Below are 13,392 nucleotides of genomic sequence, written 5' to 3'. Positions count from 1 at the left end.
TGAACCACACAACAGCGGTGGGACCCACTTTCAAATACCAGCAAAATAGATAGAGATGCGACCCTAGTGAGTCTCATGAGGAGCACATTGCATGTGTTGGGGAGGGATGATCGCAGATCGTCGTCATTCGTGAAGAATCGAATCGTTCATTGGCTGCTCAGTTGGTGGTATCTTATACGGTCCCTTGGGATTTCCTTTTTTTTCTGGGTAGCCCATGAATATTTTGCAACCACATCAGCAATTCTATGGATCCAATAATGGAGATGGGCATGTATGCAAAAATCCATCAGCCCATTTTTCTGTAGACCTTCATGGGCCTTTGTGCGAAGCTTGGGATTCGAGGCTATCAGTACAAAAGTCTATGCTTGTCGCCTTCTTTGAACTAGGGGATCTTCTGTCTTCTGGTGGGCTCTTTTTATCTAATTCAATTCCGCGTGACAAACAAATCCTCTCGTAGGCCCAGGCCCAGGACCATGTTAGCAAAGAAGGTGAACCCTAACATATTTTCTGGAAATCGTAGGCCCAGGTCCGTGTGGGCTTTTGTGTTAGTGAAGCCCAAACATTTCCTTCTACAAGTTAGTGGGGGTAAGGACCACCTGGGTAAATTGTTTATTTATATATTTTTTTTGGGGGTAATCGGGTAAATTGTTCCAAAAGGCTCAAACTTATTCATTAATATAAGAAGTCGAGCACCATTTTGTGTATAGCTTTCTCTGTAAGTCGTGACAATCGTCAAAGCTGAAGGTGAGCAGCAATTCACCGTAAAAGTCCATAGGAAATAAAAGCTTGTGGCCCAGTAGGCCCACGCTTTCTTCCTCTATCTCTTTGGTCAATCGTATAGTTTTCTCTGCCAACTTGACGCACAGAGGATTGACTGATCAGCGAGAGACTTTTTAGTTTTAGGAGTATTGAATTATTACCTACTACCAAATATAAAGAGTTAACATGGCCAAATCAATGGCGTCGACAAATTAACGACCCGTTTCTGTACACCCACCTTAACACTGACATGAGAAAAACTGACCTGAACTTTGAGAAATCAAAAGGGCTTGTAGCAAGAGAATCAATGGCATTGATTGGGAATTGACCCATATATAGAAACTGAGATATAGTCTAACTTCCTAATAAGTCGAGAGAAAAAAAATTCAATACATGGTAGGCAGTAGTTATGGTTAACCAAACGCTACAACAACCGGAGAAGCCAACAGTCTCCTGTTTTGACACAACGTCTATACGGATGTATTCTCTCAAACCAAACTCGATCAACCAGTGAAGGAGACGAAGGGCCACCAGTACAAAACAGTAATGGAGAAAGCATAACAAGAAATTTCTGGGTTAACAAGAACTCAAAAGTCTTCAGATTCTACACTAGGAAAGTTGCAACTAGAAAGCAACAGGTAACAATTCATATTAGGTATTTTTCATTTGGAGGGCCCATGATGTAGGGAAGAGTTTTGAAGAATTTCTAGGTTAGCTTGGAAGTATAAGTTTTCCAACACAAAATTTGAGAAATGACTTTAGACTTGACTTGGTCTTTCCTCATCACAAAAATACTGGATCTGTAAGCAGCCTAGCCATGGAAATTAGATTAAAAAAAATGTGGTAACTAACTAGAGAAAAACACTCAAAGACCCATAATTCCAAAGGCCTTCTTATAGAATCCAAGCAGAGGACTGACTGGACAATCTTGATCCATGAGTTTGTGGACCATTTTTTATGGATGCATATGTAAGGTTTTCCTTCTTCATCATCATAACTTGGTACACCTTAATTTCTTGTTCCCTTCTTTTTGGTTAGTGTTTATGCTTGTGGTTGGTAGAAACTTTCTCTGTGCTTACAAAGAACAATGATTTCGTAACCTACTCGGTCTAAAGTGGAGACTAAGAGCTTTAGCTAGACTTCTCTTTTGTGTGTGTGTGGCACCTACTAACTATTATTCTAAGGGAAAATATGGGCAAATTTCTTAGTTTATGTAGTGTTGATGGGTTTGAAGAACACTTTAGTGAGGTACTACCAGTTGTCACTATTTGTTTACTAAACATACCCCATTTGATAGGCTTAGCCACAACTAACAAATGATTCAACATCCCACTTGATCTGCTGAGGTCCAGGTCAGTCACCACCCACCATAAACTTTAGGGTTTAGAATCTTTGGATTTGGGTCACTCCATATCTTTGTTGAATCCTCCCCTTCCTGTTCAACAAATCATCAAGCGTTCTTTCACTTTGATTGAGAGAGAGAGAGGAGGGGCATCCACTCAATACCCTTTCACTGGGGCTGAAAATCACAATGGGTTGTGCATTGTTTTGTTTTTTATTTTGAAGGAAGCAGATTAGGTTTATAATATTGCCAAAAGAGAGCACTTTTTCCTGCTAAAGGTAGTGGTTTGTCTCATGGATATTATAATTTTAGTACATTATGTATTTTGGAGGACCATAGATGACCTTTTGATCTTTCTGCAAATTAGTAAAATTGATTTAGAATCCATGATCATCTCTATTTCTAATATTATGAGGAGTCTTGATGACTATATAGTTTAAAGGCTATGTTTGGTTCAAGTTATGCCTTAAGATCATATACACATCAAAAATAAAAAATCAAGACAATGAAGAACACTCTCTGGTGGTGTCATCATATTTATTCTCCTTTGAGTGTACTCCTTGATCAGTCAATCTTTTTTCCCATAAAAGAATTATCTTTGAAAGAGAGGGGTGAAAAGCAAAATGGTTTCTTTCAAGGAGGTATCCAGGGTTGGCCTTGGCTGATAATGAATACATTATTAATATTACGTACAACAATAATAATAGTTTACGTCTACCTTAGATTATTTTAGTTATAGTTTTTGATAATGTTTTATATAGGATGGTTGGTGATGATTTAGTTCAGAAAGGAATTGCTTTGCTATTATATTTAGCATCACATGATTAGCCCTGCTATCAAGTGTACATAATTTCAAAATTAGACTAATGATATTGGTAACTTGTATCAATTTTTAGTATTACTTACTTTAATGATTTTTTATTATAATTTAAGTTATGACAAGGTGTTTGGTATTCCTTCAGTGGTCCCTGCACCATCAATGGAGCCATAATATGTATTTACTTGTGTTCTTTAATCTTCCAACACCACATCAATTGATACAAGTCCTCAAAAAATCTGTAGAGGGTATATCTTTGATATTTCTTTCTCCAAAGGGTTTAGCCTTTAATAGATTCATTTAATCACTCTATGTTTATCAGGCTTTGCTAATATAAAAAAATGGTTTCTAGTGATTCATTTTGATGAAGTGGGTTCCTAGCTAGTCTCCTTTTTCAACCTTTTCAACATTCACATTATCAAAGGAGAAATGCTAAGTGGACTATTTTCACAAAATGATTACGTAAGATCTACGAACTTGTGAAGTAATCAGCCAAAGAATATTCTTTCAGATAGCAAGAGAACAGGAACAATTAAGCAAAACCTCTAAATGCATCCAGAAACAGAAGAAGAAGAATAAAAAAGCCCAGAAGTAGAAGAAGATATCGAATCATGAAAGATAGCATTTAAGAACTGGATCAAATTTCTCTCTTCATAGCTATCTTACTAGGTGTAGAACATAACATCTTTACTTTATTGTTCTATTGTCTTCTCGACATACATATACATGTAATAAATATGTACAAGAGTCTACATTCACAAGACCCATCTGAACATCCCCATATATATATATATATATATATAGATATATATATTGTGTATATATGAAAACACCCAGCATGCTTTAAAAGTGAGCTGCTTTTGCCATATATATTGTTTTGCTTTGAAGTACTCGGTGAGTGAGGGGACCCCTTGTTTTAAACTACTCCACAAACAAAAATCATCAAGTCTATAAAGGTCTAAAGTGAAGCAAAAGTGTGACCAATCCATATAAACATATAATATGTGGTTGGTGATGGTGCGAATTGTCACTTCCAAGGTGCAAGTTAGAGCTTGTTATCCACCATCTCCAACGTGTTTACGTTGATACCCATGCCCATGTCTACTACTACGTCGTTGAAACAACCAAAACCAAAACCAAAACCAAACTCTTCAACACCCAAGTTCTGATAGTCCAACAACCAGTTTGCACAATTCTCCTCCCACGGCGACATGTTAATGGCGTTGCCGGCAGACGGTGTCGCCGGAAAATCCAAAGACGCGTCGAGAAAAGATGTATCATTCTCCCATATGAAGTTCATTAATGGGTCTTCTTCCCTAATATTATTATCAGAACTAGACCCAGACTCAGCTCCCGAACAAGTTTCAGGTTGTGATGTGCTTGAATTTTCCTCTGATGTTGCGTTGCTTTCATCTGTTTTCTGGTCTGGATGATCCACCATAGAGTTTATCTGCTGTGAGCTACTAGTAGTAGCTGTAGTAGTAGTAGTAGATGATGATGGTTTATTGATGGGTTCATGGGTAACTGGATCAATTCCCATCTTGGTAAGCTTTTTCTTGATGTGGGTATTCCAGTGGTTCTTAATCTCATTATCAGTTCTCCCCGGCAATCTAGCAGCAATCTTCGACCACCTAGAAGAACAAACAAATTCCACACTATTGTGTCATCATCAACCATGCAACAAAATTGAAAAACAAATACCCACTTTTTCTCAAGCTATTGTTTGGATGCCAAGAAAAAAAAAAAAAAAAAAAAGGATGGAAAAAGATAATACCTATTTCCAAGACGGGCATGCAAGTCGATGACCAATTGTTCTTCAGCTTCAGTAAGGAGGCCCCTCTTGAGGTCAGGTCGGAGATAATTAGTCCAGCGAAGGCGACAGCTCTTGCCGCAGCGGAGGAGACCGGCGAGTTTAGGGACAGCTCGCCAGCAGCACTGGCCATTGGTGAGAATGAAGTTGATGAGTTTCTTATCTTCCTCAGTCGTCCATGGCCCTTTCTTGACACCCAGCTTATCACAACAAGGTTGTCTTCCCATAATATCAGTAGCTAGCTTCTTTCACAACAGCAGCAACCACTGCAATTCCAATTCCAATTCCAATTCAATTCCCTAAATGGCTCAAAAGCCCCACACCCACCCACCTTTAAATAAGTAAATGCTGCTACATCCTTTTCTTTGGTGCAACCGTGCAAGCCCAGTCTGTCTTGTATCTTGTCTCTTCTCTTTGGCTTCTTTGGCTTTGTGTGTTGAGAGAGAGAGAGAAAGAAAGAGAGAGAAAGGAGTGTGGATTACTGGACCCACAATGAGTTTTCCGAAAGGTGCTGTGGATCTAAAATCACCAGTTTCCCCGTGGCCTATGCTCCACATGATGGACGACCCAACAGCATAACCACACCTAAGCTACATATTTTTTTCTTTGCCTTTTTCCCAAACAATCTCAACATTGCACTCTTACTCAACCATTCCATCACCCATTTCGTCATCGCCACGCTTACGTGTCCAAATCTGGGAGCAACTATACTGTGATTCTAAGCATCTTAGGTTAATTTGAGGATCAAGTTCTACTGTTCTGATCATACAATTCTCTCTTAGGATATCTCAGAAAAGGTTATTCCAAATCAACGGACACAGTAGGAGCAACAAGAACATCGGGTTGTTTTAGACGGTTGATTGTGTCGGTAATTCCCTCATCCAGCGTCCCAACCTCTCATTTGTCAGCTTCCACTCGCTCATTTTCCTGGTTTAGGTTGGAAGCGAGTCTCTCTCACTGTCTGTCTTCTTGGTCATATATATTTAGCCCACTGGATTTCAAACCGTCGTCTTGCCCGGTTGGACCACTTGATATCCAAGTCATTTCATTATCAAAGTATGAAAGTAGAAGAAGTATGTGCTTTTCTCACATTTCTTTACGAGCTATTGAAAGTCCAATTTTAGATTTATTGTTGAACTTGAAGGTTGCAGGCCTCTTTATTTGAAACATAAAAAAACGCACAGGCCTCCACCCCATGACCTGGTTAATCGTTAATTATGTATCTTTGATCATTCAAAACTAGTCCTTGGGCACCATTCTAGAGTTTTCCATTGGCTTATTGATAGCTGATTAAATGATTAAATCATTCTTAGTGGTTCTAAACATTGATTGGTGGACAAATGTCGTGAAGGAACTATTCTAATTAATCCTCTTTGATCTCATCCTAAGTTTGAAAAAAATACATAAACCCTTGAATGCAAAAACCAGATGTCACTTGGTTACACGTTTATAATCAAGACCAGTATCCAGGATGGTCCATGGCTTGAATTGTAGACTGTTGCTCCTTGCCCACCATATATGATAATAAGGTCAAAGCTCAACCTTCTGATGGTTGACATTTCTGTTTATCTGGTCCAGTTGTTAGGTTCTCAAATGGTGCAGCACGCAAAGCCTCCAACCTTGGGGACCAGGGAACGAAGTTCCTTTGTCGTGCATTGTTGAATGCTAGGTTACCATAAACTAAGTCATGATTCTGTACTAGCGCGGTGCCTGTCGCTACAAGGCTCAAAGGTGGCCAACCTTTGAATGCAATTAATTCCAAACTCATACTTCACCTATTAAAATATATACTCTGAACTGAAGTAACCCACAAGTAGCTCATTGTCTTAGATTTAGACAGGTTAAAAATGAACTAGCTAGGGAGAGTATTACTATAGGGAAGTGCTTCCTTCCTGTGAAGGGAATTTTCATGATCTGACACTTGTAAAAATTTCCTTATGCATCAGGAGTCAGGACCATTCATTTTCATGGGCTAACTCTCTCCATTGGATGGAAAATCAATTGTCTTACAAGGCACGGTTACAGTAGCTAGGAGGGCCTACATACTGTTGATGAGATTATCTTGTTATGATAACATTAATTAGGGTTACCAACTTACCACCTTGCATGGCTGACCCATTCTCAATTGAGTATGTTATAATTAACTAATGTTGGTCGTATCTCCAAGTACAACACGTATGTGATTACTAACATATTATTGTCATTTACAAGATGAAAAATGAATATTAATGAACACAGAAAGAGAGAGATGTTTGACGCTTAATCCATAGGTACGATGAACATTCATGCAAAGGAGCTCAACTCAACTCAACTCAACTCGACATACTAACCGATACGTAATAAATAGCATTGCGTGCAAGGTGAGACTTGGATGTCCTGCATCTGATAGCTCAAATTTCTCACTGTTGCTGTTGTGAGCTCATGATCACCTTAACAACCATCCTTCCTCCAAAGCTCCAACCTTGTTCACACTTCCTTCAACTTTGGAAGTTGGAACTCTTCTTCTCTGTCTTTCTCTCGGAGTCTCTTCACATATCTTGAAGGAAGAAAATGGTTTGTGCATGCATGGGCAAGTCATTTGTAGTAAGTATGGTAGACATCCAGTCTCATCCACCATCCAACCGAGATATATATCTTTCTTGAGTATCTACGTGGACAATTACTGATCCTTGGATCCGTGATGATCATAAAACAAATAAATTAAGGGAGCAAAGTATCTACTCATATAAGTATAGCTATGAGGTTAGCATTCACTTGGTTAAAAGTCTAACAAGTAGTGACGCAAGAGATTAGCAGTTTGTGGGTTTCTTTTACTAATCTAATCTTAATCATTAAGGCCTCAAAATCTACATAAGGTCCCCACCTGATGAATAGACCCAACAACTACCAAATCAGGACACAACGTTCCTAGCCATGAAAGTTTTGAAAGATACAAAGGGATTCAAATGACGTAACTTGAGAGTAATGCCTTCGTCATATGAAAATATTTTAAGTGTTACCCAGGTTTCAGGAATGTTTCCTCCTATACAAGTTTGCAGCCAGAGAAATAGAATAATTCATTTTGATTTCTAATTGTGCGATCATACATGGAAAGATTTATTTCAAACGACCAATTTTTCCCCAGATCCAACAGATTGGAATTACGAAAGATCAACTATACGATTGATCGGATTAAGTATTGTGAAATGACATGACATTCTTTGGCGGATCCTGAGTTTTTCTTGGTTTGTCATCAGTAATATAGACATAGTTGTTGAACTTTTGGGTTCTGTTGAAAGAATGAAAATTTGTATTAAGGGTATGATTTATAAGAAGGATTTCAAATAATTGTTCCTCGGATGTGACTTTAGGACTAAATTCTCAATCATCATTTGGATGAATAATATGAGAAGATGGATGAATAATGTGGATTGGTTACCTGCATCTCTTTCTCTCTTTCTGTGTGCACGAATGCATGATATGACAGAAGAATGGAGCTTTGTGAAATCTTCTCTCACACATTTCACAAGCTAAAACAAAACCTTACATATCTCAGGCAATAGATGTATCCTTCATCTACATTAAGCTGTGTTTGGTATACATTGAAAAATATGGTTTCAGAATATTGTGCTTTAGACTTGAAATTTATTCCAAGAACGTATACTAAACACAGCTTAAGATAACAGATCGATCAATATGGTTGTAGCAGCTGGGGGAAAAAAACTTTACAGAACAGTACTCACGCAAAATGAATTGATAAATTTTGGTAAAATCACAATAGAGGTTTTTCATTACTACTATCAATTTTTTTTCATGAGCTCCCCCCAGTTTGCACCAAATATCCTTCACGGTTCAGGCAAATGAGCTAGACATACTAAAAATATTGTACAAATTTCTGGCCCAGTTCCGACTCATCACTATTTTCTGTTCTCCATTTGTATAAGAAAATTAGGTGATGCAGAATCATAACCCAAATGTTTTCTTTTCTTGGGAAAGCCTAGGTTGGGTTAAATATGTAATCAGCCCTCGGCCCATGAGTTTCTGTTGTAATGGAGCTTCTTTTATGGGCCTATAGAATATGGGTATCCAGAGATCAACCTTGCTTATTCAGCTTTTCTCTTTTTAAGTGCCATTTGGTCAACTATGAGGCAAAGTAAGTGATATTTATCTTTGAAAAAAAAAAGAAAAAAAAAGTTAACTATCATAAATAAAAGGGCAAATCACTGACACACTACTTTCTGTTTGAAAAACACATAGGTTCTATTCTATTAGAATAGTTAGTCATATTATCGCAAAGACTATTATACCCTTCCAAAAAATCTTATTCTCATTTATTAAAAAAAATATATATATATATTCTTTTACCTACGAAGGTTAATTGTTTTACTAGCAGAATGGACTAATGTGTTTAATGAATTAAAGTGTCAGTGTTTTTCAAACATAGAGTGGGATGTCAGTGCTTTAAAACCTCCATTTTGAAGTATCAGTACAATTTACTCTAAACAAAAAGGTGTATATATCACACCTTCACTAGAATAATCTCAGATATTGAGAGGGAATGCAAATTTACATAAATGTTATACCTAAGAATAATCAAATGATTTTTAAATATGTGAATGTATACATATTTTAATTATTAGACGGCGAGGAAATGACGTGATGTGCAACATTTCAATCTTCATATCAAAATTTAATATATTTTCTCATACTAAGTTTATAATTTATACACACATATAATCCTTAAGTTGTACACATTAACATTTTGTATTAAATCCTAATAAACTTTTAGGTTTAGCGATTCATAGCACCGACCATGTTTATGTTTGTTATGGGATGGCTTGCTCATCATCAACTCCCTGTGAAAAGTCGATGTTTTGCATGAGCGTTGCTCTAGAATAGGTCAAGTTTGGATGAAGAATTGGCATGGGTAACATCTCACTTCAGCAACCACGATGTGGAGGGTGAGTTATCTCGGTTCAACTTTTGTTGTTTTCACTATCATCTTTGGATAGAAAAGAATAATTGCATTTTTCAAGGGAAGTCAGAGACTCACACTGGTGTTTTAAACCTTATTATTTATAATACAATGTTGAGATTCTTTGCGGAACTAACTCTGGTCATAGATACTGATAGCAATCGTTCTTTATTTCATCGTTGGAAGATTAAGATGCAATATAGAATTCCAAACCATATAAGAGATGATGTTGAGGGAAAAACTTATTTCAAACTGTAATTTTTTCCTTTCTAATATAAAGCTATCGTTTTTGAAGAAGAATAATATGTTGCAATGCGTGGAAAAATATAAACATATCAGTCGCCTAGGGTCAAACTTTGTCAAAATGAACCTAATCCCTAGAATAAATTTTCTAATACAGAGCATCATTATAAATTATATTGATGTCACCACTTGATGATTAAAATAATAAATGTGATACGAATAATTAGAGCTGTATTAGATAAATAAAGTAAATTAGAACATTCGTAGTCCTTTTTTTTTTTTTCCTCCTTTTTCACAAGAGTTAATAATTTTATTTAAAAATATAAATCTCCATCAAATAAGTAAATATTACACTTAGAAACAAAATTAGAAAAGGGAAATGATCCCTTTTCAAATTCGAATAGGTAAAATGGCCAAATTGGAGGAAGAAACTTCGCAAATAAACATAACTCTCAAAACACTGATTTAAATCGCAAATAAGTCTCTAACGGCCACCATAGAAGTCAAAAGAACAACCAAAGAAGATACGCCACTCCAAGCTAGCTTTTCCACGCCTGTCATAATGAAAATTCATCTATATCAGAAGTAGAAACGCTAAGATCTGATCCCAGTTAAGCTAAAACCACAGGATTTTCAATTAAACTTTTAGGGCTTCTTCTTTAATCCCAATCGACTGTTTTGTTTATATTTTATTTTCCACCTACAAGCGTTGACTTGATAGGCAGCTATTCTGGATGAGCAAGAACAAAAACAGATTGAAGTGCTTTACCTTTTCTACACAGTTCCAATCCTAAAGGACTAAGAAGAAAATTTGGTAGAGCCTTCCATGTTAAGAACAGATGGTGCAAAATTAATCCGATCAAACTGATCTTTAAATTGCTCTGGACAAGTTTTCAGGTAGATCATCAAATATAGAAAGACAAGAGTAATGGAGCTGTAGCTGTACCTGAAGGAGGCGGTGGTGTGGGAGTCGCAGAGCTACTTGGGGAACCAACTGGTGAACCACCAATACCATCTGTAACAAGAAAATACAAAATTCTGAATAAAACAGAAAAGCTCAGAAATCTGCAAGAACATCATTTTCCATCAGAAAACTAATTTTCAGTTCCAAAAACCAATCGCTGCAGCGCGATGTCAGAATCAAACCCATCGGATTGGCAAAGATCGTTATAACAAGGTCAAGCAGTAGAGAGATCGGATCGGAATCGAGAAGCTAGAAACAGAGGAGGAATCAGAGGAAGCTTACACTGTCTGCAAGCGGTAACAGTGTCGGTCATGCCACAGTGCTGAGGAAGCTCCTGGGCTTGGGTGATGTTGATTCCGAGGCTCTTGAACAAGGAGGTGTCGTTTAGGAGATTGCAGAGGCACTGGAGTTGAGTGGCCACAACTTGCTTGAGAGGGGTACAGCAAGAGGCTGGTGGGTTCGTAGAGTTGAGATAGGCCTGGCATGGCGTCAGAGCCGAAGCACACGTATTGTTTTGTCCCTCAACCAATCCTGCTACCATCACCATACCCACCACCATTAACATCGCCACTTTCCCCATCTCCATCTTCTCTTCTCTGTTCTTCTCTAATTCTCTCCCCTGCACTATTTTCCCAAACCCAACTCTCTCTCTCTCTCTCTCTCTCTCTCTCTCTCTCTGTGTACAGCTAGCTTCTTGGAAAGCTTTGAAAAATTCCTACTGTCCACATGTTCTTTTATAGTGCTGTGTGGGCTATGACTTCTTAAACATGAAAGACCTTCCTTAGTCCTTGAAGTGCCCAATTGTTACGGTAGCTCCCGTCTTTTTTTTTTTTTTTTTTTTTTTGGTAAACAACATTCATTGAAAGGCAATAGCCAAGCACCCTGATTACATAGTTCAAGGAGCCAAGGAGAGGAAGATGACCATGTAACTACCAGTCTGTCCCCATAAATTTGTTACTTAGTGCTGAACTAAAGATATTTCCGGAATAGGTAAGTTGGCCTGGGCAACATTTTACTTCAGCAACCACGGTGTGGTGGGTGAGTTATTTTGGTTCCGCTTTGATTATTTTTGCTATCATCTTTGGATTGAGAGGAAAAACCACATTTTCTAGGGGAAGTCAGAGACTCACACTGTCGTTTTTTAAACTATATTATTTATGATGCGAGGTTGAGATTCTTTGGGGAAGTAACTCCAGTTATGGATACTGATCGCAATCGTTATTTATTTCATCGTTAGAAGATCAAGATGCAATATATATAGGATTTTCAGACCATTTGCTCTTACTTGGAATAGACCACCTGTCAGATGGGTTTCTCTCAATTGCAACGGCTCTGTCGCGGGAAATCAGGAGGTTATGGGATTCTTGCAAGAAACGAGATGGGTGAAGTTATCTTCACTGTTGCTGGTAGGTGTTTCGTAAACAAATGTTCTCTGCGTAGAGTTTGTGGCCATTTGTAGGTGATTGGTTCTAGCTTTGGAGTATTCTATCCAAAGAATTCAGATTCGTTCCAATTTGTCAAATGATGTTGCAATGATTTTAGGGAGGTTTAGTATATCCTGGTATGCAGCACAAGATGGGTAGACATTCAAGACCTACTGAGACGGTTTTGCCAATATGGCCTTCATCATGTTGTCCTCGAGCTTAATGCCTAGGGCTGATTTTTTGGCAAGGCTGTACCACTTTATATGTGAAATTTCTTTCTTTCCTCAGTCTTTACCTGAAGCACTGTCTTATATTATAAGAGATGATGCTGAAGAAAAGACTTATTTTATATTGTAATTATTTTTCTCTGTAATATAAAGATTAACAGTTTTTAAAAAAGATTAACATTTTGCAATGCTTAGAAAGATATAAACATGTTGGTCCCCAACGGTCAAACTTCCTCAAAATTAATTACTCTAATCCCCAGAATAAATTTTCCAATGCAGATCATCATTATAAATTTATAATGATGTCAGTCATCTCACCACTTCATGATTAAAATAACAAATGTGATACTGGAGTTGTATTAGATAAATAAAGTTAGTTTGAACATTCGAACTCATTTCTATTTTTTATTTTTTCACAAGAATTAATAATTTTATTTAAATAGAATAAGTGAATATTACAGTGGAAATAAAAGGAAAATGATCCCTTTCCAAATTCAAATCGGTAAAATGGAAAAATTGAATGAAGAAAATATGAAAACAAACGGAACTCTCAAATACTGATTCAAAGCACAAATAGGCCTTTAATGAACACTATAGAAGTCAAAAGAACATCCAAAGAAGATGCGCCATTTCAAGCTAGCTTTCACGCACTAGAGCCCGTCATAATAAAAATTAATCTATATGAGAAGGGAGAAACTCTAAGATTTGATCCCAATTAAGTTCAAAATACATGATTTTCAATTAAACTTTTGGGGGCTTCTTTTTCTCTAATCCCAATCAACTTGTTTAATTTTTCTTTTATTTATTTTAATTTATTTTCCAACTACAAGCATTGACTTGATAGACAACAAA

General features: G+C 37.1%; 2 protein-coding genes across 2 annotated transcripts; both read right to left on the bottom strand.

The window, feature by feature from the left end:
• Positions 1 to 3,510: 3,510 nt before the first annotated feature.
• LOC149013905 (MYB-like transcription factor ODO1) lies at positions 3,511 to 5,065 on the bottom strand. Its single transcript, XM_089158621.1, has 2 exons — positions 4,693 to 5,065; positions 3,511 to 4,549 (listed from the first exon to the last, which is right to left on the bottom strand). Exons 1-2 carry the CDS (start codon positions 4,953 to 4,955, stop codon positions 3,964 to 3,966), a joined length of 849 nt encoding a protein of 282 aa, XP_089014747.1. The 5' UTR covers positions 4,956 to 5,065; the 3' UTR covers positions 3,511 to 3,963.
• A 5,133-nt stretch (positions 5,066 to 10,198) lies between these two features.
• Positions 10,199 to 11,577, bottom strand: LOC149013904 (non-specific lipid transfer protein GPI-anchored 3-like). The gene is made up of 3 exons (XM_089159220.1): positions 11,172 to 11,577; positions 10,872 to 10,940; positions 10,199 to 10,479 (listed from the first exon to the last, which is right to left on the bottom strand). The coding sequence occupies exons 1-3, from the start codon at positions 11,473 to 11,475 to the stop codon at positions 10,391 to 10,393; spliced, it is 462 nt and encodes a 153-aa protein (XP_089015346.1). The 5' UTR covers positions 11,476 to 11,577; the 3' UTR covers positions 10,199 to 10,390.
• Between the last annotated feature and the right edge of the window lie 1,815 nt (positions 11,578 to 13,392).

The sequence above is a fragment of the Hakea prostrata genome, chromosome 6, assembly GCF_041222555.1.
Source record: "Hakea prostrata isolate BN-2017 chromosome 6, UWA_Hpros_2, whole genome shotgun sequence".
NCBI classification, from domain to species: domain Eukaryota; kingdom Viridiplantae; phylum Streptophyta; class Magnoliopsida; order Proteales; family Proteaceae; genus Hakea; species Hakea prostrata.
This window is presented reverse-complemented; position numbering and strand designations above follow the sequence as displayed.

Excerpts from the sequence above, each read along its gene's own strand:
- LOC149013905 (XM_089158621.1), bottom strand. The coding sequence starts at position 4,955 with ATGGGAAGACAACCTTGTTGTGATAAGCTGGGTGTCAAGAAAGGGCCA. Across the intron at positions 4,550-4,692 it reads CATGCCCGTCTTGGAAATAG|GTGGTCGAAGATTGCTGCTA; the intron begins GTATTATCTTTT and ends TTGTTCTTCTAG.
- LOC149013904 (XM_089159220.1), bottom strand. The coding sequence starts at position 11,475 with ATGGAGATGGGGAAAGTGGCGATGTTAATGGTGGTGGGTATGGTGATG. Across the intron at positions 10,941-11,171 it reads TGTTACCGCTTGCAGACAGT|ATGGTATTGGTGGTTCACCA; the intron begins GTAAGCTTCCTC and ends TTCTTGTTACAG. Across the intron at positions 10,480-10,871 it reads CACACCACCGCCTCCTTCAG|GCGTGGAAAAGCTAGCTTGG; the intron begins GTACAGCTACAG and ends TCATTATGACAG.